Source organism: Nyctereutes procyonoides, unplaced genomic scaffold, assembly GCF_905146905.1.
Source record: "Nyctereutes procyonoides isolate TBG_1078 unplaced genomic scaffold, NYPRO_anot_genome, whole genome shotgun sequence".
Lineage (NCBI taxonomy): Eukaryota > Metazoa > Chordata > Mammalia > Carnivora > Canidae > Nyctereutes > Nyctereutes procyonoides.
In genome coordinates this window covers 46,344,569-46,369,954 of record NW_026575044.1, presented here as the reverse complement: position 1 = coordinate 46,369,954, position 25,386 = coordinate 46,344,569, and the positions used below count along the sequence as shown (strand labels likewise).

Sequence of the window (25,386 nt, the reverse complement as noted above, 5' to 3'; positions counted from 1 at the left end):
TCAAATATCCTCCCTGTGTCAGGTGTAAAGATTCCAAGCTAATCTGGATAAGCTCCTTGTCTTAAGGAATTAAGTCTCACATGAGTGAGACCATTTCCTACATCACATACTCTTCAAACTTCAAGACTGACTTTTCCATATTTAAATAGTTCACCAAATAAAGTAATTTTCATCACCACCTGATCTTTCAGATTAACACAAAGTATTATGTATAATCAAGAAAAGGAACCTTGCCTTCCAGTGAAAATCGGTTATGGAACAGCACTTTTGAACTCCTGGCGTGCTGCCGACGTGTGTCACTAAGTGATTAGGACACCTCCCTTTCCTTTTACAGATTAAAGTTGCCGTGTCAGCAGACAGAGATTGTATCCGGGCCTACCAGCCTCCGATTTCTTCTACTAACTATAACACCTTAACACTGAATGTCAAGACAAGTGAACCTGATAACCTTCTCTTTTACCTCGGGAGCAGCACCAGTGTGAGTATGGTCTTGCAGAAAGTAACAGTGAATCTCTTATGAATGTGTGTATTTCCTGAATTGGCAGGGTTTTTTGATGGAAAACAAAACAAAACAAAAACAGGGCCCTGGTGAAATCACTAATCTTTCTAAGGGAGCTAAGCTCTTGTGTGAAACTAGTGGCATTAAATTAAAAACACACAGGACAAAACTGAATGCATGCGAGGAGGGCGGCGATTTTGAGAGGGTCTTAACTGCTAGCTGTGAGGTAGGATTTCCTAATGTCTTCTGCAACCTCTTTAGCCACCGAGTGTAGCCGCTGGTATGTAAAGTGGATCTGGGTGGTGGTTAGCAGGAGTGGAGGTGCGTACCCTACGGGGCATATCAGAATTGTCCAGCCTCACTCGGGTTCTTCAATGCAACAAGAGTCCAGTGGTTCCCATAGGGGCAAGTCCCCTGTGGAAGACCACTGACACCTTTGGCTGCCAGTGGGAATGGGTCTGAACTCTTGGGATTGTGACAGCAGAAATATATTAAGAAGCACAAATTCTGAAGCATTCTTGGGAACTATGGTGCAGAATACATGCAAGTTCCTGATAGGGGATTTCATGGCTCCTGTCTTACTGGGTATTTCATGTTTATTTATTGCCTTCTCAGACGGAACAAATAAATAAGTTCAGTGTGTTCCCTCATGTTTCCTGTAGGCTACTGTTGACCCCCCAGTGAGTGTTCTTGGAGAACTTTCTGGAAGGCACTGTGGAGGGCCATGCAGAGCAAGGGTGGTGAGGCATGATATCCAAAGATGGCTTAACCGTCTCCAACACTCTGAGTCATGTTCTAGCTCCAGTAAGGGGGCGCATTTAAAGACAAAAGACAGGGTTTTTGTTTTGTTATCTAAGAATAGGAAAAATGCCCTAGGAGTTCACTCTCTAACATGTTTGGGTAGTCACGCAACAATTGGCATGTAAACTCATCCCAGCTCATGCCCGCACCCCAGGCTGATTTCATGGCGGTGGAGATGCGGCGAGGGAAGGTGGCCTTTCTCTGGGATATGGGCTCCGGGTCAACGCGGTTGGAATTTCCAGACTTCCCCATTGATGACAACAGATGGCACAGTATCTATGTAACCAGGTAGCAGAGAAAGTTCTCTCCACCTGTCTCTCTTTTTCAAACTGTATCTTTGAGGTTTGTAATATGTTTGTCACATCATACAATAGTCTTTGAAACTTCCAGGAAGTCAGATTATAATAAAAGGATAGATAGTTGGTTTAGTTTAACTATAGAATTAAGGGCTTTTTTCCCCCTTTATTACCGAAGAAGTGAACTTTGTTACCACAATCAACAATCATAAGAAGAAAAAGGTTGAAAGTTAGTTACCTTTAGAATGTTCGCTCTAAAGCTGAGAGGGCCAGCCCAATACGTTGTGTTCTCCCCAGTAGAGCAGAACCAGGGGCACCAGGGTAGAAATTCCATGTGGCAGGTGCGGTGTGCATGTAGAAGAGGATGGAAGGGCAGGATCCAAGAAGGGAGTGTGGTTTCTTAAAACTCATACACAAGGCAAAATTCATCCTCGTAAAGCCCCTCTCCAGAGGGACCTCCTTTTAAGCACTTTTGGGTATATCTTTTTACTTGTCCATGATATTATGGTTTGTTGCTGATGGTGTGTTATTGCTGGGAATCCTTGTCTTTTGCCTTGTTATTTATGGAAATGGAGTAACATTGAAGACAGTAGACTGTTTCAGATAGGAGTTGACTCATTATCTGTAATTGGCTTAAGTAAAGAGGTAGCACGATGCAGTTTATGATTTAGAAGACCACCTCAGGCAGCCCGGGGGACTCAGCGGTTTAGCGCCGCCTTCGGCCCAGGGCGGGATCCTGGGGACCCGGGATCGAGTCCCACGTCGGGCTCCCTACATGGAGCCTGCTTCTCCCTCTGCCTGTGTCTCTGCCTCTCTCTCTCTCTGTATATGTGTGTCTCTCATGAATAAATAAATAAAATCTGAAAAAAAAAAAAAAAAGAAAGGCCTTCTCCACAAGGCTTTGTGAACCAACTGGGGTCGGGGTGGGCAAGAGCAGAAGTGGGGGACCGCTTCAGGGAACGTGGGGAGAAGCAGCTGGAGACTGTGGATAAGGAAGTGTGTATATCTGCTGACAGACTTACAATACTCAAAATGTTCTTTTTGCATTTCTTTGTGACCCTTAGATTTGGAAACATTGGCTCCCTGAGTGTAAAGGAAATGAGCGCAATTGAAAAGCCACCAATGAAAACAAGTAAATCCCCCGGAGCAGCGAACGTCCTAGATATAAACAACTCCACGCTAATGTTTGTTGGAGGGCTCGGAGGACAGATCAAGGTAACATTCCCTGCGTCATCAGAACGGATCTGATGGGCTGCTTTCACCTACATATAAAACTAGTATGTTTAAATTATTGACCATATCCCAACAGATGAATACTTCTCATTTCTATTATCTTGCTCAATGACGGTAAATTTGCAGAGTTGGGCTGGTTTTATAAAGCAAAGGATCCTGCTGAATAAAGAGCATAAATGGAAAAGAAGCCAGTGGTTCATTTTGCTATCTGAGTTTCTTTTCCAGGACTGGCACAGGAAATTCAGTATTTTGCATTCCTTTCTGTAATTTCTCTTACTGCCATGCCCACTCTGGTGGTAGATTAATGCTATTTAGTGTTAGCACCAGAGCCGGTGGTATTTATTTTATTACACCGGTAGGCTATCCCCTTACTGGATGGGTTGAGTCATCTGGACTTGGTTCGGGGCTCTGAGAGTAAGGGTGTCGGTCCCAGCCGGGCCCCTGCCACTGACCAACATACTCTGAGCCTCTGTTTCCTCATCTGTAAAAGGGGCTCCTCTCTGGGGACCCCGGAGACTGAAGTGATCTGGGAGATCCTGTCTGGTGGTCACTCATTCCAAGATTCCACTTAATAATTGGAAGGAAACCCGGTGATTACAACCCAGCCATTTTTCTGAGTGTTGTCTTCTCAAACTTTGGATGTTTGATTTGAGCTCCCAGGAGGGAGTTTTGAGCCCACGAGAATGTATTCCTTTCCCCCCCAATCCACGTGGGGTGTGTTTGCTTTGTTTGTTTACATCAGAAGTCTCCCGCTGTGAAGGTCACCCATTTTAAAGGCTGCATGGGGGAGGCTTTCCTGAACGGACAGTCCATCGGCCTGTGGAACTACATTGAACGGGAGGGCAGGTGCCACGGCTGCTTCGGAAGGTAATGCGCCCCCCAATTTAACCCGCGGGGTCCTGAGCATCCGAGAGCTGCTGAGAGAGTTCTCGTGGGCACCGCGGTGGCGTAGAGCTCTGATGTCAGCGGGCCCACCGCAAAGGAGAGGATGTGGGTCAGCCGCTAACAGAAACATGGGGATTATTTTTAACCTTTAAAAAGTAGTTTTCACTGTGTCTCCTATGCTTCCATCATGGATCATCTAATTGAGAAGCAGCAGACATCCTCTCAAACCAGCTTCTGTCTCAAAGAGCCACAGGGAAGCCTTAGGGAAGTCACTGCACATCTTTATTTTGAAAATACCTCTAAGGATGGGAGAATTTCATTTGTGCTGCCCATTTTTATAGATCAGTCCTTCCCCATTCCTAAATTCTATAATTCTAGAAATTAAATGCCCTTGGCAATGGAGAACAAGTACCTGACATCGTTTTTGCGGATATTGATATAACAGCAGGCATTTAATGACCATCTCACCGAGCTCAACACCCCCTGCCCGTTTTGCTTTCTAAAAAAGCAGCAGCAACCCCAGAAGTGTACCAGACCTGTTTTCTAGCACTTTAGTAGTGAAGACAATAGATTGCTTTTGCCATTAGAGAAATGTAAGCTCTGATATAATTCTAACGGGCTGCTCTGTCCAGGTGGGTACCCGTAATTATCAGTGAGCTGTGACAAGGTCAGTTGCAAGCAACTCCCATTACAGCTAGAAACTCGTGGGCGAGTTTTCATTTTGTTAGATCTGTTTTCTCTTAGGGCTCGTAGCTTGGGATTCTGTGGTTTGAGCCTTTTATTTGCTTCTTTGCCTTAACTTAGCTTGCTTACAAAGTCATGACCAGAAGCTTGGTTATTGGAGCCTTACGACTGAACAAAATATTAGCTTTGGAATCGAAGTTTCAGGCTCCCTCTCGGTGACTTTGTAGTAAGTCACTTCACCTCGTGGAGGTTTGGTGCCTTCTTCCAGGAAAGGAAAATGAAAATCATGTTGTCTTACCTCCCAACACAATTACGTTTACACTTCATTCCTTATTGAGAGGCCATCAGAACCCCTAATATGCTAATGAGCAGTAACCTTGATCCCGGGACAGGCTGGACTTGCAGCATCTCAGACTCACTTGATCCCAAACTTTTTAAAAAAACAGCATTTCAGAGTTGCTTATGTTCCAAAGAACATACTGTGGCAGGTGCTGAGACAGACACAAGCTGGTGTTTTCTATGTTTGTAAATTGAATGGTCTTCATTTTAGGCAACTGTCCCTACTCATTAGACGAAGACTTTATTTTTTTTTTAATAAATTAATTTTTATTGGTGTTCAATTTACCAACTTACAGAATAGACGAAGACTTTAGCGCAAAGAATTAACAAACGAATTTTAGTAAATGAATCAATTTTAGCAGAGCGGTGATTAGAATTTGGGCTTTGGACCTTTCGGTGTGATCTGCCATTATTAAATCATTGGTGTGGTCCACTGATGTCCTTTCGATTGAAAAAATGATTTCCTCAGTAGGAGCATTTACCTTTGACTTAAATGGCAAGTAAACTAATTGAATTTTTTGCTTTTTTATTCCTCTTTGAATATATACTTCTACTTCCTTATGTGTCATCAGCACAATTATAAGCGATCTCTTAAATTCTTAAAAGATATTACAAAATAAGCTACTGATTCTAACAGTTTTCATCTGAATATGGAACAAAGAACCCTTTTTATTTAATGAACCGAACTGTATTGTCGTGTTGCTTATGAGTGGACAGCATGCCAGGCTGTGCAGCTGAGCTTAGGGACAGGCCAGTCACCTGTGTCCTGGGCCCCCTGCTGGCCGTGTCCACAGTGGCCGCGGGAGTTGATCCCCAGCGTCTCAGGGTGGGTGTCCGGGAGGGATGCCTGGAGGGAAGCGCAGAGGAAGTACCCTGCGCTGGGGCGAGTGGAGGCACGGGGGGCGAGGCATGGTGGGCCCGGGGCGCAGGCGATGCCCCGCTCGCTCTCACAGGGCTGCCCCAGTGCTGTGGCTAGTACGGTACGCGTGACCCCCTCATGAGCGAGCGCTGGCATCAGAGGTCTAGTGAGTCCTTAAGGCTCGGCCCAATGGGCGGTGGCGGGGGGGGGAGGGGCTCCCCAGGTCAGCCTGACTGCAGGACCCTCTCTCGGAATTGCTGGGTGCTGGAACAGAGCTCTCCATGAAGGGCTGTTGGCCACCGGCTTCCCTTTGTCCCGAGGCAGGGGCCTGGAGCTGCCCCCCGAGGCCCACCTGGGGACAGGCCCCTGGGCTGACTGGCGAGGCACGTGGGCCTCATGGTTATAGGGACGAGTCCCAGGAATGTGTCATTGACTGGGAGCAAGAACCTTCTCAGGAGACATGCATTCGGACACTGATTTGAAAGCATCCCTCTTGGTGGCCACGTCGCTTGGCCAGGCCCTGCTGATGGAGAGAAGCCAGAAGCAGAGCTCACGTTCTCCAGGACAGAGAGTTCCTGGGCTCTGCAGAGGGAGAAGGGTGTGCACAGCGGGACAAGACAGATTTCTGGAGTTTTGCTTGAAACCCTGTGGCTCCACCATTTTCTTGGGTGTGTCCTTGGACAACGTACTTAATCTTTGAGGCTCGGCTTTTAGTAGGCACAATGGTGACCCTTCAGGGACCTCTGAACAAAGCAGAATAATCAGAGCTAAGTGACGTGACCATCTAAGTGCCAAGCACTGCCTAAAGATCTTTACATGTATTAAATCATGTATAGCCCTTCCTGAGAGCATCTATTCATTTCTTTATTTTATAGATGAAGGGAATGAAGCACAGAGATGTTAGGTAACTTTTCCAAGATCACACAGCTAATAAATCGGGACAAGGATTTGAACCCCAGCAGTCTGGTTGTAGAGTCTGTGTCCTTCGCTGCATGAAACTGACCGGCCAAAAGAGCAGTGGAACATGCTTGTAGGAAGTCACAGGTTTCAGAATGAAATCATAGAGAATTAAGCCATAGTATCTTAATGCAGAGTGCATTTCTTTTAAGTTATACTTCCTAAAAGAGGTTGAAAAACAGAAATCTTTAGAAAAAAGCAGGACCACGGGAAGCTGTCAATTTGTAACCTGAGGTTTCATAAAGCACTGCTATTTTTGTTTTGTTAATGGAAACAGTATCACCCTTTGGTTAGTTGTCCTGCTCGGAGATGCAGCAAGTTTTGACTCTGAAGCCCAGAAATGTGTTTTTTAATGTATTATGATATGCTCCAGATAAACTTACTTTATAATCGAAGAGTGAATAAAGTCAGCCTTTTGAAATATGGAGGAGACCAGAAAACACCTTGACCTGAGAAGTACTGAGGTCTGTTTTTTTTTTTAAAGATTTTATTTATTTATTCATGATAGTTACACACAGAGAGAGAGAGAGGCAGAGACATAGGCAGAGGGAGAAGCAGGCTCCATGCAGGGAGCCCGACATGGGATTCGATCCCAGGTCTCCAGGATCGCGCCCTGGGCCAAAGGCAGGCGCCAAACCGCTGCGCCACCCAGGGATCCCACCGAGGCCTGTTTTAAATAACTTTGTCATAAGCTCATCCTGCAGATGTTTGAGATTGTTGCTGTGGCTGTCAGTGATCTTTTTTTTTTTTTTGAAAATGGTCCTTCTGCTACATTGGTACTTACTTGTTCTCTATCATTATTCCAGTTTAGCTGAGGTATTGCTTAAAACCAGCAGATGGTGGGATGCCTGGGTGGCTCAGCAGTTTAGCACCTGCCATCGGCCCAGGCCGTGATCCTGGAGTCCTGGGTTCGAGTCCCACATTGGGCTTCCTGCATGGAGCCTGCTTCTCCTCCTGCCTATGTTTCTCTCTCTCTCATGAATAAATAAAATCTTTAAAAATAAATAAATAAATTTAAATAAATAAATAATTAAAATAAAACCAGCAGATGGTGATAAAATGCTAATATAAAAATTACTCTGAAAGCTTCAGAATTAAGAAAGGACAGTGACTTTAAGGAAATTAGAACAAAATAAAAATTGGTAAGTAGAACTGTTGTTAGCAGTTACCATCCTTTGGAGACTTTTCTACTTACTACAGTGAACACTGCCTACAGTAACTTTCTTTTCCTTAGAAAGCAATTGGCATTTGTCTTGTATAATCTTGTGGCAGGCATATTTTAAGTTATGACTTACACTTATTATCAAATTATGGACATAATAGCTCTACCACAGTGTCTGTGAATACCTCAGTTAAGGTACCATTTCTTCTCTTTAACCACCTTCCTGAGACTAGATTGTCTTTCATCTGCTCTGCTTTGCAGCCCTCAGAATGAAGACTCTTCCTTCCATTTTGATGGGAGTGGGTATTCGGTCGTGGAGAAGACGCTCCGGGTGACTGTCACTCAGATTATTATGCTTTTTAGTACCTTTTCACCCAATGGGCTTCTTCTCTACCTTGCTTCAAATGGCACTGTAAGTATATACAGTCAAATTGCTATGAAGGTATTTATGTTTAATGACCGCTTCATAAGCATATATAAATATATACATATGTATGACATACTATTTCCCCATTTTAAATAATTTATTATAAATTCACTGAAGAACCTTTGCAAAATACAGGAGAGCACCAAGTAGAAAACAGCCTTCCTATTGTTTATAGATATCAACAATATTTATTATTAAATTTTGACTTTCGTATATCTTGTCCCATGTTCACTCTGGCCTTCTTTGAATTCCATCCACAGGAATTTCATGTTATTTTTATCCTATTTTGGGGGTGATTTTTCTTAATCTTCTAGTTTTATTTTTAGGGCTGGCCCATTTGTCAATCTACACAAAAAAGATACAAAGATTGCACTTCCCTTATTGAATTGGAGATTTTGGCAACCATGTGTTTGTCTCCTTCATATCTGTCTGGTAGACTAGAAAGTCTTCCCAGACACTTCAGTTTCCTGAGAGGAGACCTCTGAATGTTGAGCCAGCTGGTTTTCGGAGTTTGACTTCGGAAGGTTTCTACCATCCACAACTTGCAGGGAAGGGAAATCTGTGAGAATGTCATCACCCCGGGTAACTCTTTTTTCTTCTTCACAGAAAGACTTTTTATCCATCGAACTGGTACGTGGCAGAGTTAGAGTTGTAGTCGACCTGGGTTCAGGGCCTCTTGCTCTTATTACAGACAGACGCTATAACAATGGAACCTGGTACAAAATCACCTTCCAGAGAAACCGGAAGCAAGTTAAGTGCACATGAGGACAATGAGATGTTACAGGTCACCTTGTAAAACCAGGAATACTTCCAAAATCAGGGCGCCTGGGTGGCTCAGTCCATTAAGTGACTCTTGATTTTAGCCCAGATCATGACCTCGGGGTTGTGAGATTGAGGGCCGCATTGGGCTCTGTACTGGGCATGGAACCCACTTGGGATTCTCTCTCTCCCTCTGTCCCTCCTCTCCCATCTCTAAGAAATTAAAAAAGAAAGAAAGAAAAAGAAGTCCTTCCAATATAAGCAGGCTTTATTTAGCTTCTTGGCTACTCTTGAATTATATTCGATTTTGATGGAATCTTGTCTCACATTTAGATCTTTCATCTATTTTGAGTTTATCTTTGTGTATGGTGCAAGAGAGTGGTCCAGTTTCATTCTTCTGCATGTGGATGTCCAATTTTCCCAGCACCATTTATTGAAGAGACTGTCTTTCTTCTAGTGGATCGTCTTTCCTCCTTTATCGCATATTAGTTGAGCATAAAGTTCAGGGTCCACTTCTGGGTTCTCTGTTCTGTTCCATTGATCTATATGTCTGTTTTTGTGCCAGTACCACACTGCCTTGATGAACACAGCTTTGTAGTACAACCTGAAATCTGGCATTGCGATGCCCCCAGATATGGTTTTCTTTTTTTAAAATTCCCCTGGCTGTTTGGGGTCTTTTCTGATTCCACACAAATCTTAAAATAATTTGTTCTAAGTCTCTGAAGAAAGTCCATGGTATTTTGATAGGGATTGCATTATACGTGTAAATTGCCCTGGGTAACATTGACATTTTCACAATATTAATTCTGCCAATCCATGAGCATGGAATATTTTTCCATCTCTTTGTGTCTTCCTCAATTTCTTTCAGAAGTGTTCTGTAGTTTTTAGGGTATATTTTGAGAACCATTTGAATGGTAAATGGTTCTCCAACCTTTTATTTTCAGGTTGTAGGTGTCCTTCTGTCTAAAATGAGTCTCTTGTAGACAGCAAATAGATGGGTCCTGTTTTTTATCCAGTCTGAAACTCTGCGCCTTTTGATGGGGTCATTAAGCCCATTCACGTTCAGAGTTACTTGAACTTCTTCTTAAAGGGGAGTTTTAAGAGTCCCCCTTAAAATTTCTTGCAGAGCTGGTTTGGAGGTCACATATTCTTTCAGTTCCTGCCTGTCTTGGAAGCTCTTTATCTCTCCTTCCATTTTGAATGAGAGCCTTGCTGGATAAAGTATTCTTGGTTGCATGTTCTTCTCATTTAGGACCCTGAATATATCCTGCCAGCCCTTTCTGGCCTGCCAGGTCTCTGTGGAGAGGTCTGCTGTTACCCTAATATTCCTCCCCATGAAAGTCAGGGACTTCTTGTCTCTTGCTGCTTTAAGGATCTTCTCTTTATCTTTGGAATTTGCAAGCTTCACTATTAGATGTCGAGGTGTTGAACGGTTTTTATTGATTTTAGGGGGGATCTCTCTATTTCCTGGATCTGAATGCCTGTTTCCCTTCCCAGATTGGGAAAGTTTTCAGCTAGGATTTGTTCAAATACATATTCTGGCCCTCTGTCCCTTTCGGCGCCCTCGGGAACCCCAATTAAACGTAGGTTTTTCTTCCTCAGGCTGTCGTTTATTTGCCTTAATCTGTCTTCATGGTCCTTCAATTGTTTATCTCTTTTTTCCTCAGTTTCCCTCTTTGCCATTAACTTGTCTTCTATGTCACTCACTCGTTCTTCCACCTCGTTAACCCTCGTCGTTAGGACTTCTAGTTTGGATTGCATCTCATTCAATTGATTTTTAATTTCTGCCTGATTGGATCTAAATTCTGCAGTCATGAAGTCTCGTGAGGCCTTAATGCTTTTTTCTAGAGCCACCAGTAGCTGTAGAATAGTGCTTCTGAATTGGCTTTCTGACATTGAAGTGTAATCCAGATTTTGTAACTCTGTGGGAGAGAGGGCTGTTTCTGATTCTTTCTTTTGAGTTGAGGTTTTCCTTCTAGTCATTTTGCTCAGTGCAGAGTGGCCAGAAACAAGTTGTATTGGAACACGGGGGAGTATCACTGGCCCCTCTAGCTGGTCTTCTGGGGGAGGGGCCTGTTGCGTTGATTTTCAGGTGTTAGCACTTGGGGGAGCTGCTCTGCCCCTGCCTGCTGCAGGGCTCTGCGGGGGTTGTTTACCCCGCCAGGCCCCAGGAGGAACAGCAGCAGTTGCTATGGCAACTCTGGAAGCCTGGATTCAGCCTCCGCAGGAACTATGGGGCTCGGGGCTCTCGGCTCTCCGTCCGCAGGGCCTGGAGGCTCCGGGGCGGGGCCGCTGATCTGCTCAGCTCGGGGCAGGAGCGTCCTCGCTGTCTCGGGCCCTCCCGGCCTCTGCCTGTCCCGGGGGAGGCCGGATCCTGGGCTGTGTCCCGGCGCCCTGTGCTCCGGGGCCTGCGCTGTTGGATTCGCGCTCCCGCCCCGCAGCCCCCTCCGCGGAGCCTCTTGAATTATATTCTAATAGAAAGCCATTGTTTTCTTTGAAATACTAAGAGCCAGGGTTCACATTTTGCTGGAGGAATATAATTCTATTTTTCTGTGGTTTCCAAATGCATTACCTAACATTGCTGAATTGGAATCAAAGATCAAATCCATTCTCTTTCCTGCCACACACATACTGCTGTCATTCAGTGATCTGTATTCTGGATTCACTGGCTTTTATACAGAGGATTTTCATGTGTCCTTTATAATATCAAGAATACTCCCTGGTCAAATGTGCAGAATGTGAAAGAATTTAAAAGAATTTATAAACAGACTTTGTTTTTACCTTAATGTAGAAAGTGATTTTCATTTTTCTGTCTCTTCTTTTAGGATTCCTAGCAGTTATTGATGCATATAATACCAGTTATAAAGAAACCAAGCAAGGTGAAACTCCAGGAGCATCTTCTGATCTCAATCGTCTAGATAAAGATCCAATTTATGTGGGTGGATTACCTAGGTCAAGAATTGTAAGGTATATCACATGGTATAATTGTCATGTCTGTGTTGCCAAGTGTGTTAGGATCCTAGGGCTGCTATAACAAGGCACCACAAGCCAGGGGGCAAACCACAGAAGTGTGCTGCTGTCTTACAGCCCTGATAAGTCCAAAATCAAGGTGTCAGCAAAGTTGCTTCCTTTCTGATGGCTGTGAAAAGAATTTGTTCTGTGCTTCTCTCCTAGCTTCTGGGAACTTCAGGAATTCCTCAGTTTGTGGATGATGTCATTCTCTCTGTGTCTTACTACATTGTCTTCCCTCCCTGTGTATCTTGTCCAAATTTCTCCTTTTTATAAGAACACTGGTCATATTAAACCAATCCTAATGACCTCGTCTTAACTTGATTACATCTGTAAGAGACCCAAATTCCAAATAAGGTCACATTCACAGGCTAGGACTTCAGGCATCTTTTGTGGGGGACAAATTTTAACTCATAGCCATTTTGTTTCAAACCACCGTCTGTCATATTGATTGGGACATAAAGAAACCCTTTTGCCATAAAATTAATGATTTTCTATTTGTTGCCTTTAGAACATCTAAAAATTGTTACTAATTGTTACTAATATTATACCATATTTGAAGACCCCACTTCCCATCACCAGTGGTTCTCCTCCCTACACATTTTAGAATAGTAGGATCTTTTTCAGGGCAAAAAAAAACCATGCTCTCTGCGGACTTGTCTGGATTTCTCCTTTGTGTGGTGAGAATGAATAATGTATATGAAAGTTGAAAGACCAGCATCAAGAAGTTGGAAGAAAGATGGCAGGGAGGCAATGAAGTGGTTTTGTAATACTACTTCATGTTTAGCTTTGTAACTTTTATTACTTTTTAAAGATTTTATCTATTAATGAGAGAGACAGAGAGAGAGGCAGACACATAGGAGACAGAGGCACAGGGGGAAGCGGGCTCCATACAGGGAGCCCTATGTGGGACTCGATCCCAGGTCTCCAGGATCTCCCCCTGGACTGAAGGCAGACGCTTAACCACTGAGCCACCCAGGCATCTCTAACTTTGTAACTTTAATAATTGGCATAAGCTCTTCGTTTTTAGCTTTGTAACTTTAATAATTGACCTAAGGTCATGTCCTCAGTTTTATAATTTGGGATTGGACAGATTAAGCCCTAAGATCCTTTTACACCATTAAAAAAAACCAAAAAAAACAAAAAACCAACTCCTCTGTGAAAGGCCAGTAATCAAGGCAAGATGGATTCCAGGGAGTAGGATTATCAAATGTCCAAACGGAGTCACCCAGCCCAGTGGTCTTCAGATTAGTGAGTAGCACTATCCCATTTTCCAGCCTCGTTCTTGCACGGAATCCTAATAAGTTCCACGAGAGTGTAGCCACTCTGGTTGCTGTACGTTGAGTAGGCCAGATCCACTCTTCACCACTTCTCTTTGCCAAAAGTTTCTGGAAGTTCCAAGGAACACAGTTTACCACCATAGTCCCCACGCCCCTCCCCAATCTTGGAAATGAATTATACCTTAGGGGAGTTAGTTATCTGCCCCATGTCTTACTCCTCTGCCAAAATGGAGCCAGGACTGGAAGCCTGTCTCCTAATCCCCGATTCCAGATATCGTTTCCTCACACTGTGGTATCAGGGGTGGGTGCTCCCCTAGCAACAAGCTGTGTTACAGCTCATCTGTACTGAACCTAAATGGACACCATGTAGCACTGGAGAAAAGGTCTCATTTTCTAGGAAGATACCCCAAATCACTGACTTTTATGCTAGAAGGAACTTGGGTATCTATCAAGCCCAGCCTCTGCATTTACAAAGGAAAAAATTAAGATCCAGAAAGGCTGAAAGCTGCCCTAAGTCATGTAGTTGCTTATTGGTTTACAGCTCGTTGCTCAACACAGAGGGAGAGAAAAATGAGATGGGACTCTAACTGGAAACCATGTGACTTCAGAGTTCTCCTGTGACTAGCTGATGCTTCAGAGTATAACTTGGAGATGTTCAGTCTCCATATTTCAGAAATGAGAGCTTGATCACATGACAGCCTCACCCCAGCCATCAGTGTGGCAACTTCTAGTAAGAACAAAATGGCACTGATTTGGAGTAGAAGAAACAAGATAATCCTAGACTTCACCAAATGCAATTATTTCCTTCAAGACAAAGTTTAGGACTATGTAGTTGAACAATGGCCAGTGACTTCTGGAGCCATGTGATCCTAGAAATAACACTGCCCCACACCTACTGCCATGGGAGGCTTATCTCCGTGTCCTACCCTACATGAAAACTGGATTTCAGTCAATGTGCCATTGTTTCCTTATGACAGTATACTGTCTTTCTTATAATTGGCCTCTGTTTTAATGAGTATATTTGAATTGCAGTGACTATTATACTTTCCCTTATTATTTTATCTAGGTAGCCATTTAGTCTAATTCACTAAACTCAACCTCTTTCCTTGGCTCTATTCATTTGACCTGATGTCTTCACCATCAGTATCCTTAGAGGGAGACCTAGACATTTCTGCAGAATGACATGTAGAAGCAGATCTTCTTTAGTTGTAGATGCATTTTTATTCCTTCTTTCAAAAATGGAGTTATAAAATCCAAATTTTGTTCCCATGCCCTTCCTTACAGGAAAGGTGTCACAAGCAAAAGCTATGTGGGCTGTATCAAAAACCTGGAAATATCCAGATCAACCTTTGATTTACTCAGACATTCCTATGGAGTGAGAAAAGGCTGTATACTGGAGGTGAGAAGCATTTTATCAATATTGGAATGAGTTTCTATAAATGTTCACTGACTTACCAATATAGTAAAGTAACCAAATCTAAGCCAGCAGGGTGGATGGGAAAGAGATGATGGGGGTATCAGTGGTAACGCCACCAAGGGCGATTCAGCATTCAGTTGGGCCTGATGGTGCTTTTACTTCTTTTGCAACTAGCCTATCCGAAGTGTTAGCTTCTTGAAAGGCGGCTACATTGAATTACCACCCAAGTCTTTGTCACCAGAATCAGAATTGTTGGCAACCTTTGCCACCAAGAACAGCAGTGGCATCATCCTGGCTGCCCTGGGCAGACATGGGGAGAAGCAGGGTCATCTGCAGGCCCACGGGGTAAGTAGCTCAAATGCTATTGCTATTCAACCACAAGCTCAGGAAGGAAATGACTTCGAGAAACACTAGGTAGAAAATGACCTAGTCATGAACATTTATTGTAGCTATGAGGCCAGTTGTTTATGAGTGTGAGTTTCAATAAGTGGACGTTACACTGATGTCTTTTCCCTATGAATCGGTGATTTCTTTGTGTTACATGATCCATTTTTCTTGTCTAGCTACTTAGAAGAAAGATACTGTCTACTTCTAATTCTTTTCAGACTCATTCGGATAGCACAAACTGAGCTTTTTTCCACTTTATGATTGTTATTCTTTATTCTAACACTAAGATCATGAATCCTTAAGTTCTACATAGTTTGGTATACTACTACAAGAAGCAAAATTTTCCTTATCTACAAATAAGATTGAAAGGAGCAGAAAGATAAATGTAGCCTGTGATAAGCACGGTGGATCATCAGTAGAAGAGAGAAGAGTTGATGGTTTTCCATATTATTCTACTTTAAGAGCATAGATGATATTTACCCTTTCCTTTGCTCAAACTTACATAGACCATGTAATTTTATAGAGGCATTTCAGAATGTTAATTTATTGTTTTAATGAAGTAGAGGTCATGTAACTGAAGCTCTAGGGTACTGTCCTCTACTGTACAAGATACTTTACACTGTTGTGTAACTATCACAACCACATCAAAGAGTGAGTGCTACTTCCTACATTTTGCTGAGGAAATGGGTTCGGAGAACCTTGTTAACCCACCCAAGGTCACACAGCTGATAGATGGCAGATCCAGGACTGGAAGACCAGTCTGCAGACCCCTACTGCCTCATGAGTCTCTTGGTGAAGGTCTAGCAATGACAGTGGTTTATGGACTCCACCAATCTTTTTTTTACCTAGTTGAGATGAAATTTATATTACATAAAGTGACCATTTCAAAACACTTAGGATTTAATGCTTTTACAACCTAGTGAGGCCACCTCCTCTGTCTAGTTCCAAAATATTTTTATCACCCCAAATAAAAACATATGCCACTAAGTGGTCACTCCTCATCCCTGGTGACCACCAGTCTTCTGTATCTATGAGTGAATTTCCATGTTCTCTATATTTCATCTCAATGGGTTCCTATAGCATGTGATCTTTGGGTCTTCCATGTAGCAGGTTTCTGAGGTTCATCCACATTGTGGCATGTATCAGTACTTTATTTTTATGATGGGGTTGATATTCCACTGTATGTCCATAGCATAATACATAATTATTCACTGATGGACATTTGGGGTTGTTTCTACCTTTTAGCTCTTATGAATAATGCTGCTGTCAACATTCACTTACAAGTATTTGTTTTAAGAACCTGCTTTCAGTTCTTTTGGGTATATATACCTAGGAACGGGACTGCTAGGTCACATGATAATTCTACGTTTAACTTTTTGAAAAACAGACTGTTTTCCTCCACTTTTCTTAATAAGACATTTGCAAATCAAAGTTTGCTGCTATGTCAGCAAAATAGAATGCTGTCATCCGATGCTCACAAAGATACTGTGATACACTCATTTTTCAGTTGTGCTGATAGACCTATTTTCAATGTGGCAAAATAGCTCTTTAATAACTTCCAAACTCTTCAACCTTTTAATCCCACTTTTTTTTTAAAGAAATGTTAGAAATAATTTCACAGGTAAAAAGTGTTATGTATGGTAACAAAAATTGGAAACTAAATTTTTAACAATAAAACATTAATCAGTGACTTATAATGTATTTATTTGCTGGCACATAGTGTGGCAATAAAAAATATAAGAGCTAGGTAGAAATGGAAATCTCTGATATGATTAATGATATGAACATAATGCAGAATGTAAGTTCTATGAGCAGAGATATATCAGAAAGGGAGACAGAACATAAAGACTCCTAACTCTGGGAAATAAACTAGGGGTGGTGGAAGGGGAGGAGGGTGGGGGGTGGGGGTGAATGGGTGATGGGCACTGAGAGGGATACTTGACGGGATGAGCACTGGGTGTTATTCTGTATGTTGGTAAATTGAACACCAATAAAAAATTAATTTATTAAAAAAAAACCAAAATATAAGAGTCATGTTAGATGGAGATGCTGATTGCTTACTGGTTAATATTCCCACATTATCTTCATAAGATAATTTTAAAAATCACATATTTTTCTATCTGAAATCTCTTAGCAACCTTCCCAGCCCTTCTTTTCCATCATGCTGATTGAAGGCCATGTTGAAGTGCATGTTAATTCTGGGGATGGAACAAGCCTGAGAAGAGCTCTCCTGCGTGCTCCCAAGGGCACATATAGCGATGGACAAGAACATTCCATTTCCTTGATAAGGACCAGGAGGTATTTGCCCATCACAAGGGCATGATGATCTTACCAACAGGAGCCTTGTTAGGATACTCTTTGTAGTGGAATGATTGGGATGATTAGTATGAAGTCATGAGGAATTCAGAGATTTTATAGCTCCAAAATAATTCTGGAATCTTGCTAGAATACTTGGAAATTCATTTCATCTGCTTTATAATAAGATATTGGTGAAATTTTCAAAATTGAAAAGCCTTAACCCTGTTCTTTTCTGGGGCCCAGTACACTCAGATTTATTCTGTGGCAAATAGTACCATAGTGTCAGTAGATAACATTTACCAATACTAAATAGCAAATGGTAAAATAATAAACAGTAACATAGCAAACAGTAAAATACAAATAATAGTAAAATAGTAAATAGTGTTAAATCAACATTTCTATGTATTTCCCTACAAAACTGTAGACCAGGTATTTTAAAAGCATGCTGGACATTTCATCACAGATAAAGACAGTACTCTCCAAAATGCAATTGAACTCAACAATATTTAATAACACCCATTCATTTTGGGAGAAGGTTCAATTTTAATTTTTCATTTTCCAGATTCACCTTTTTATTCAAATAGTGTCATGTTAAAATTTATCTTTCAGTATGAACTTAAATCATTCAGTATGAACTTGTGGAATTATATATTAAAATGGTCACTTATGTGTTTCATTATATTTAAAAGCTTTTCTTTTCTCCTTTGACCTTTTAGAGTTATCACTGTCCAAATGGATGAGACAAATCCTGTAGAAATGAAGTTGGTCCCCTCAGCAGAAAGCAGAGCAATAAATGTATCCAACCTGTATGTAGGGGGGATTCCAGAAGGTGAGGGCACATCAGTGCTCAAGATGAGAAAATCATTCCATGGCTGTATCAAAAACCTGATCTTTAACATGGAGTAAGTGTGACTGTGCTCTCAACATGTTTTTGCACTTCCTAGAAATCTTTTATTGCTGAGTACTGACACTGATCTGCTACCTGATTTTGCTTTTGGAGATTGCCTGTCCTACACATTTCTGATTACCAAGTGAACCCATTGTTCTATCACAAAAGTCTCCCAAAAGGATTTTATCGGATTAGAATGATGGATAGATCTGATAATCATAGAATTAAAAAGATAACCACTGAACATTAGTTCCACAGGATTTTAAATAAACATCAGAGGTCAAATACACTTTTGACATGTGTTTAAGGGAATACAGATTTTATGATGCACATTTCTTGCTGTCTTGAGCTCCCTGCTTTAAAGGAACCTTTATAGCTGGGCTACCTTCAGCTTCAGATTGATGGCTCCTCCTCAAACAATGACTAATTAAGAACTGTTCATCTGTTTCCTCCATGGAGCTCATGAGGAGGACGAGAACTGATATGTGCCCATGGGTATTTATTTCTTCCTCACTCAACCCTCTGCCTAGGTAAGACAGCAGGTGCTAGGACCTGGAAGTGTGGGGTGCACAGAAACAGAATCTGCCCAGGAGAAACTGAACATGCACTGAGCATCAGGAGCCTGAAGTTCCCTTAGCTGGGCTGCTGATTTGCCTTGAGACCTTGAACAAGGACTTGGATCTTTGGTCACAGTAAAAGAACTTTTTATGAACCCTTGAAATTTAAAAGAATAAAACACTGCATTGGTTTTCAGCACAATTTTAATGTCAGAGCCTTGGTTTACTTATTTGTAAAACTGATTTATTTATTCACCCAGTTCTCTGTTTATAAATAAACTAATTGATTTAGCATCTTACTCCTGAAAGCCATGAGGCTGGGAATTCCATAGGGCAGAAACATTTCTGTGCTGTTCACAGCCATGTCCTCAGAAAATGCCAAGAGGGTATATACAAACGGGACATGTTGCAAGGGCTGACTAAAGGGAAGTATGACAAGTGTACCTTATGACTTCCTGGCAAATGTAAACCTGTGAGAAATCAGTGTTGAGCTGAGGCCAGTGGGCAGTACTGAGAGCCAGAGCCAGAATCTTTCCCTTAGCCCAGCCCAGGTGGCAGGAAGAGCTATAGCATTTGAGCTAGCTCTTGAGAAGGATGCTCAGGGATGGGCAGGTGGATAACACAGGGAGGGGCTGGAGTGGGGTGGGCCACCAAATCAAATGAGAGGATATAGATGATGACTTCTAGTGACTGTGGAAGATAGTCAGTTTGGTGGCTAAGAGTAATAGAGGGGATCCCTGGATGGCTCCACAGTTTAGCACCTGCCTTCGGCCCAGGACGTGATCCTGGAGTCCTGGGATCAAGTCCCACATCAGGCACCCTTTATGGAGCCTGCTTCTCCCTCTGTCTGTGTCTCTTACCTCTCTGTCTCTCTCATGAATAAATAAAATCTTAAAAAAATAGTAATAGATTAATGGTTTTTCATGGATTTCAGTGTTCCGTAATCAAATGACACTGTTCATGTGTTGACATGTAGTATCTTAATTTTATAAACACTTTGTACCTAGACATTTGGATTTCACACACGTGGCTGACTATGAGCAAGTGGACTTGGACACCTGCTTGCTTTCAGAAAGGCCAAAGCTGGCTCTTCACAAAGAGGACACCGAGCTCCCACCAGAGCCCCAGCCTTTACCAAGTCTGGTAAGAGGAACTTTATATCAATCAAGTCCAGGGGTCCCTGGGTGGCTCCACTGGTTGAGCATCCAACTCTTGATCTCAGCACAAGTCTTGATCTCAGGGTTGTGATTTCGGGTCCTGTGTTGGGTTCTACGGTGAGCACAGAGCCTAAAAATTAAAAAAAAAAATTTACCAGTCAGGTCTCATCAGAACAAAAGCATGCAGCCCAGAGGAAATTAGAATGGGGACCTCATTACAAAGGTGTTGGGAAAGCTGAACAAGCACACTAGAGCAATGGTGCCAAGGGAGAAGGTGGTATGACCAGAGTCCAGGAACCAGGGCTGTGGCAGGAGTGAGTCTGAGTACAGTTGTTCTCCTAGTGGGCACTGGGGCCCAGAGAAGACAGGCCCTGCTAGGGAGATCACCTAGAGTTGGGAGGGAGGGAGGAACACTCCTGGTTCCTCCATTTATCCACCCTCCAAACTCCCAGATGGAGGCCAGGTTTCAAAGCAGCCTAGAAATGGTTGCAGGGGTCATCCCTGCACAGAGGGGCAGATGTCTTTGGTGACATGGCACAGTATTTAAAGACTGCAGGCCCTAACACTCTGGCATCTTCATCTGACTACGTACAGCAAGCTTTTTGGCAGTTTCTATAAGGACTCAATATCACTTTGGATTTAGTCAGAAACATGAAAATAAGTCCTTATGTAAGCTGTTGAACTTGTCATTGTTGCTTTAAAATAGACTTGATTCATCTAAGAAAAGCCAGTTTTGACCAAATATATTTATATATTTTTTAATTTTTAAAAATAATTTATTTATTTATGAGAGACACACAGAGAGAGCCAAAGACACAGGCAGAGAGAGAAGCAGGCTCCATGCAGGGGGCCCGATGTGGGACTCGATCCCGGGTCTCCAGGATCATGCCCTGGGCTGAAGGTGGCGCTAAACCACTGAGGCACCCAGACTTCCCCCAAATAAATATTTTTTAAATTTAAATTCTAGTTAGTTCATATACAGTGCAATATTGGTTTCAGGAGTAGAATTCAGTGACTCATCACTTGCACTTGCATACAATACCCAGTGCTCATCCCAGCAAGTGCCCTCTTTTTTTTTTTTTTTTAGCAAGTGCCCTCCTTAATGCCCATCACCCATCTAGCCCATCCCTCACAAACCTCCCCTCTAGCAACCCTGTTTGTTCTCTATTGTTAAGAATCTCTTATTTTTTTTTCTCCCCTTTGTTCACTGTTTTCTTAAATTTCACATATGAGGGGGATCCCTGGGTGGCGCAGTGGTTTGGCGCCTGCCTTTGGCCCAGGGCGCGATCCTGGAGACCCGGGATCGAATCCCACGTCGGGCTCCCGGTGCATGGAGCCTGCTTCTCCCTCTGCCTGTGTCTCTGCCTCTCTCTCTCTCTCTCTGTGTGTGACTATCATAAATAAATAAAAATCTTTTAAAAAAAAAATTTCACATATGAGGGAGCACCTGGGTGGCTCAGTGTTGAGCACTGCCTTTGGTTCAGGTGGTGTTCCCAGGGTCCTGGGATCAAGTGCCACATCAGGCTTCCCACAGGGAGCCTGCTTCTCCCTCTGCCTATGTCTCTGCCTTTATTTCTCATGAATAAATAATCTTAAAAAAATAAATTCCACATATGAGTGAAATCATATAGCATTTCTCTCTGACTTATTTCACTTAGGATAATACTCTGTAGCTCCACCCATGTCATTGCCAATGGCAAGATTTTTTGACGACTGAATAATATTCCATTGTGTATTGACCAGATATTTTTAATGGAAGTTATTAGTTTCTTTTCTCTTTTCTGAGTTCTCCGTTTCTTTGGTTAAGAGCACACACACTCATTATGCAAATGGTGGTACAGTCAAGCAAAAAGCAGTACCTTCCAAGCAGGGTCAATCTTTGAGTTCAAGACAGCTCTATTGGTAGCATCCCCCCGCCCCCAGCCCAAGTCAGAAATGTGAATCTGAGGCCTCACATGGATTGGACTGTGTGTAGGGTGCTGTTAGACGACTTGCAGGTTCCCAAGCAGACCCCCCCCCCCACATCCACTTCTCTTAGCTGTAGCTTGCTACTGCCCGGGAGGAATTAGAACAGTTGCCTGTGGGCACTTCCAGCTGCTCATACTGCTGGCCCTTCTCCAGGGTGGGTGGCAAGGGAGAGCAGCAGCCAGGCCTTTACCCCTTTGGCCTGATGAAAATTCATGGGAATTTTAGGCAAACTTGAGTGGGACTGAGGTGAAGAAGCTCTAATTGCTTTCTCAGAGATAAAGAGATAGCAAGTAAATTATGTAAAGCAAAGATTTAGTGCCAACATGTATTTGTAGCTGTTGATATTCTGGTCCAATTGCTTCTGAGATGTTTTCTTGATGGAAAAACTCATAATGTTAGTGGTGGCCCCGGCTCATGTGGCTGAGAGTCTATCTGCATCTTTTACAGGGACAGTGTGCTGTGGACAGAGCCCCGGAGTATATCCCCAATGCTCACCAGTTTGGCCTCATGCAAGGCAGCCATTTCGTGCTGCCTTTCAATCAGCTGGCGGTCAGAAAGAGGTGGGTATTGTGCTAAAGTCTTTACTAGGTGTCTCACTGATGGATGAATATTCTTCAGCAGTGAGAAGGCAGAGAACAGGAAAGCAGCTGCTAAAATGTGGTTCAGTGGGTTCCTGTGGTATGTCCTTACCCTTCTTGATGACGGCTAGTTGCTACCTCTCTGTATGAATATAGGAAAGCACATAGGTAGGCATCTCTCTATATCACTCTTGTTCTAGAATCTCAAGTCCTCTGGATCTATTGTCATCTGGACTACCAGCCCTACTCTATTGTAAGCACTTATTGATCTGATCCAATTGTCCACCCAAATTCTTTACTGGTGCCTGGTGCCACACCTACACTAGGCTGTGCATTCCCTCTTGCCTTCACATTGGTTTGCCTCCAAGGATGCTTCCTCAGCTAAGCCAGCTCACATCCCACAGACAAGGCCTGGGACTGGCCAGAGTGCCTCCAGATTCCACATTCTTCCTCTTCTCCAAATCCTTCAGACTGCACCTGTTGTTAATGACCTTCTGTGATCACTGCCCCCATCACACTGTCTTTAGACCTTGACTCCTTATCTCACTCACTTGCCCTCTAGAGCCCACTGCCCTCATCATCATCAGTGTTAACAAGAGGAACAAACACTTGTGCCAGAGACTGCCTCAGTATTTAACACATATACCCCAACTCAGTCCTCCTAATTATGAGCAAGGTATTATCTTTATTGAGGTATAGGGAAGTTAAGTCACTTGCTCAGGGCACACAGAAGTAGAATTCAAACTCAGGCACTGTGTTTATGCTGGTAACCATTTCTTCTCTAGTAGTTCCTAACTTAAAACAACTCCAAGAGACTCCACATCCCACCCTCCCCACAGTATCCTGGCTGTATTTCAAGACTTCTTGAGTTGCCTTATTTAAAAAAAAAAAAAAAAAAAAAAAAAAGTTGCCTCCTATGGCAGTCTGCCTTTCCTCCCTTCTCATTTCCTCCCCACCCACCCACTCAGCCTCCCCTCACTTCTTGATTGTTCTTGCCACAGTGGTCCCAGACCTGCTGTGGCCACACCCCATGATGCCTTCTTTGCTGGGCCCTCAGTGCGGTCACGTGCACTTGGCCATCATAGCCCCACATGCCCCTGATTTCCTGCTCTCCCTGCCCACCCCTGCTCAGTCTCCTTTGCTGGCTCCTCTTTCATCAGAGAAGGCCCAGGGCCTCTTCTGTGTATTCTCCCAGGGAAACTTCCATATTTCAACGGCTTTAGAATACCATCTATTTGCACCAGCACCCACATCTCTAGCCTTCACCTCTGCTTAGAACTCAGGAGGTGTATACCTAGCTGGCTCTTCCACATCTCCATGTGGATTGGGAAAGGCTCCTCCACATCGAGAATTCACTCTTCCCCCAAACCCGCTGTCCCCATCTTTGGTCTTTGCCATTTCTGTAGATGTTAGAACCATTCCCCTGGTTGCCTAGGGCCCTACCGTCAAGATGGTTGTTCCTTCCCTCCCTCTCCTAATTCAGTCTATCTACAAGTCTAGTTGCTTCTTCCTCTGGAAAATTTCATGAATTATTCATCCCCTCCACACCTCCCACAATCCCCTGGCCTAAGCCACCACCACTGGCCTCTGTGGACTTTTCTGACAGCTGCCTGCCTAATAATGCCTGCTGACACCCCAGCCTCATCTGACAGCTTCTTCAGAGGTACCTTTTCAGTTGTAAATCAAGCCATGCCCACTCCCCTTAGTACTGCGACTCCCCACCCCACTGCATTTCATTTTTTTTGAAATACTGTTTTTTTTTTAATTTTTATTTATTTATGATAGAGAGAGAGAGAGAGAGAGGCAGAGGGAGAAGCAGGCTCCATGCACCAGGAGCCCGATGTGGGATTCGATCCTGGGTCTCCAGGATCGCGCCATGGCCAAAGGCAGGCGCCAAACCACTGCGCCACCCAGGGATCCCCACCACCGCATTTCAAATCTAAACACTGCTTCACAGAGCCCCCCTCAATGAGGACAGAGCCACACTCTTTTCCTTTCCCTGTCCCAACGCATCCTCCCCTCAACTACTGTGTGCCGCCATCTCCCACTGCACCCTGCTAGGGTTTTCCTGGCTGTCCACCAAAATCAGGTCCATTGTGTTAGCAGACTCTGTGCTGTCTGAAAACAAAGTCCTGCTAAGCTTCGTGGGGCTTGCTCCTGTCATTCAGAGCTCAGTGGAAACACCATCCTTTCAGAGCTACTGTTAAGTAAACAACTGGTTAGCCTCTCATGACTCAATTTTATCTCTGAAAGATTTCTAGTATCAGTTTTGTGGGAGAAAAGACATTCATTTCTGTTCCCTGCTTCAGTCTCAGCATCTAGAACAGTTCCTGGCAGATATACATATGTGGTAATCATTAACTGAATGAACAGCTAGATGGATAAATGAATGAAGAATAATGAATGACTCTCCGCTGACATGTTAAATATAAAGGTTGAAACAATTATGGAGTTCTCTCTTTGACACTATTTTTTAAAGGTTTTAAAAGTGAAAGTGTATTCCTTTCTGAGGTCTGAGCTCTTGTTTTCCTCCAGGCTCTCAGTTCAGCTGAGTATCCGAACATTTGCCTCCAGTGGTCTAATTTACTACATGGCTCACCAGAACCAAGTGGATTATGCCACACTCCAGCTGCACGGGGGCTACCTTCACTTCATGTTTGATCTTGGAAAAGGCAGAACTAAGGTCTCCCACCCTGCACCGATCAGTGATGGCAAGTGGCACACGGTATGCTCTCAGGAGGCTTGTCATCACTCATGCTAAGTTTTATCCATCCATCCCTTATGTCCACTCTGGTTCACTGTCATGAAATCATCCCCTTTGATTTCTAGCTTGCTTTGTGTCTACTATCTCCCCTATAGAACATCAGCTTCTTGCAGGCAGGGGTCTTTTCCACATCCTGAAGTAACACTGGGGTTTTAGTTCAGTGCATGATACCTAATAGGCA

At 43.3% G+C, this 25,386-nt stretch overlaps 1 protein-coding gene across 1 annotated transcript in view; it reads left to right on the top strand.

Annotated features, from left to right (window-relative positions):
* The window catches only part of LAMA1 (laminin subunit alpha 1), a 159,723-nt gene that overhangs the window by 128,226 nt on the left and 6,111 nt on the right, over nt 1-25,386 (top strand). The window contains exons 45-59 of the mRNA XM_055324601.1: nt 335-478; nt 1,455-1,588; nt 2,661-2,811; nt 3,572-3,696; nt 7,977-8,127; nt 8,749-8,892; nt 9,408; nt 11,727-11,868; nt 14,475-14,589; nt 14,782-14,952; nt 17,129-17,292; nt 18,009-18,194; nt 19,746-19,881; nt 22,311-22,423; nt 24,977-25,166. Coding sequence (XP_055180576.1) covers nt 335-478; nt 1,455-1,588; nt 2,661-2,811; nt 3,572-3,696; nt 7,977-8,127; nt 8,749-8,892; nt 9,408; nt 11,727-11,868; nt 14,475-14,589; nt 14,782-14,952; nt 17,129-17,292; nt 18,009-18,194; nt 19,746-19,881; nt 22,311-22,423; nt 24,977-25,166 — 2,067 coding nt within the window. The remainder of the gene's footprint in view (nt 1-334; nt 479-1,454; nt 1,589-2,660; nt 2,812-3,571; nt 3,697-7,976; nt 8,128-8,748; nt 8,893-9,407; nt 9,409-11,726; nt 11,869-14,474; nt 14,590-14,781; nt 14,953-17,128; nt 17,293-18,008; nt 18,195-19,745; nt 19,882-22,310; nt 22,424-24,976; nt 25,167-25,386) is intronic.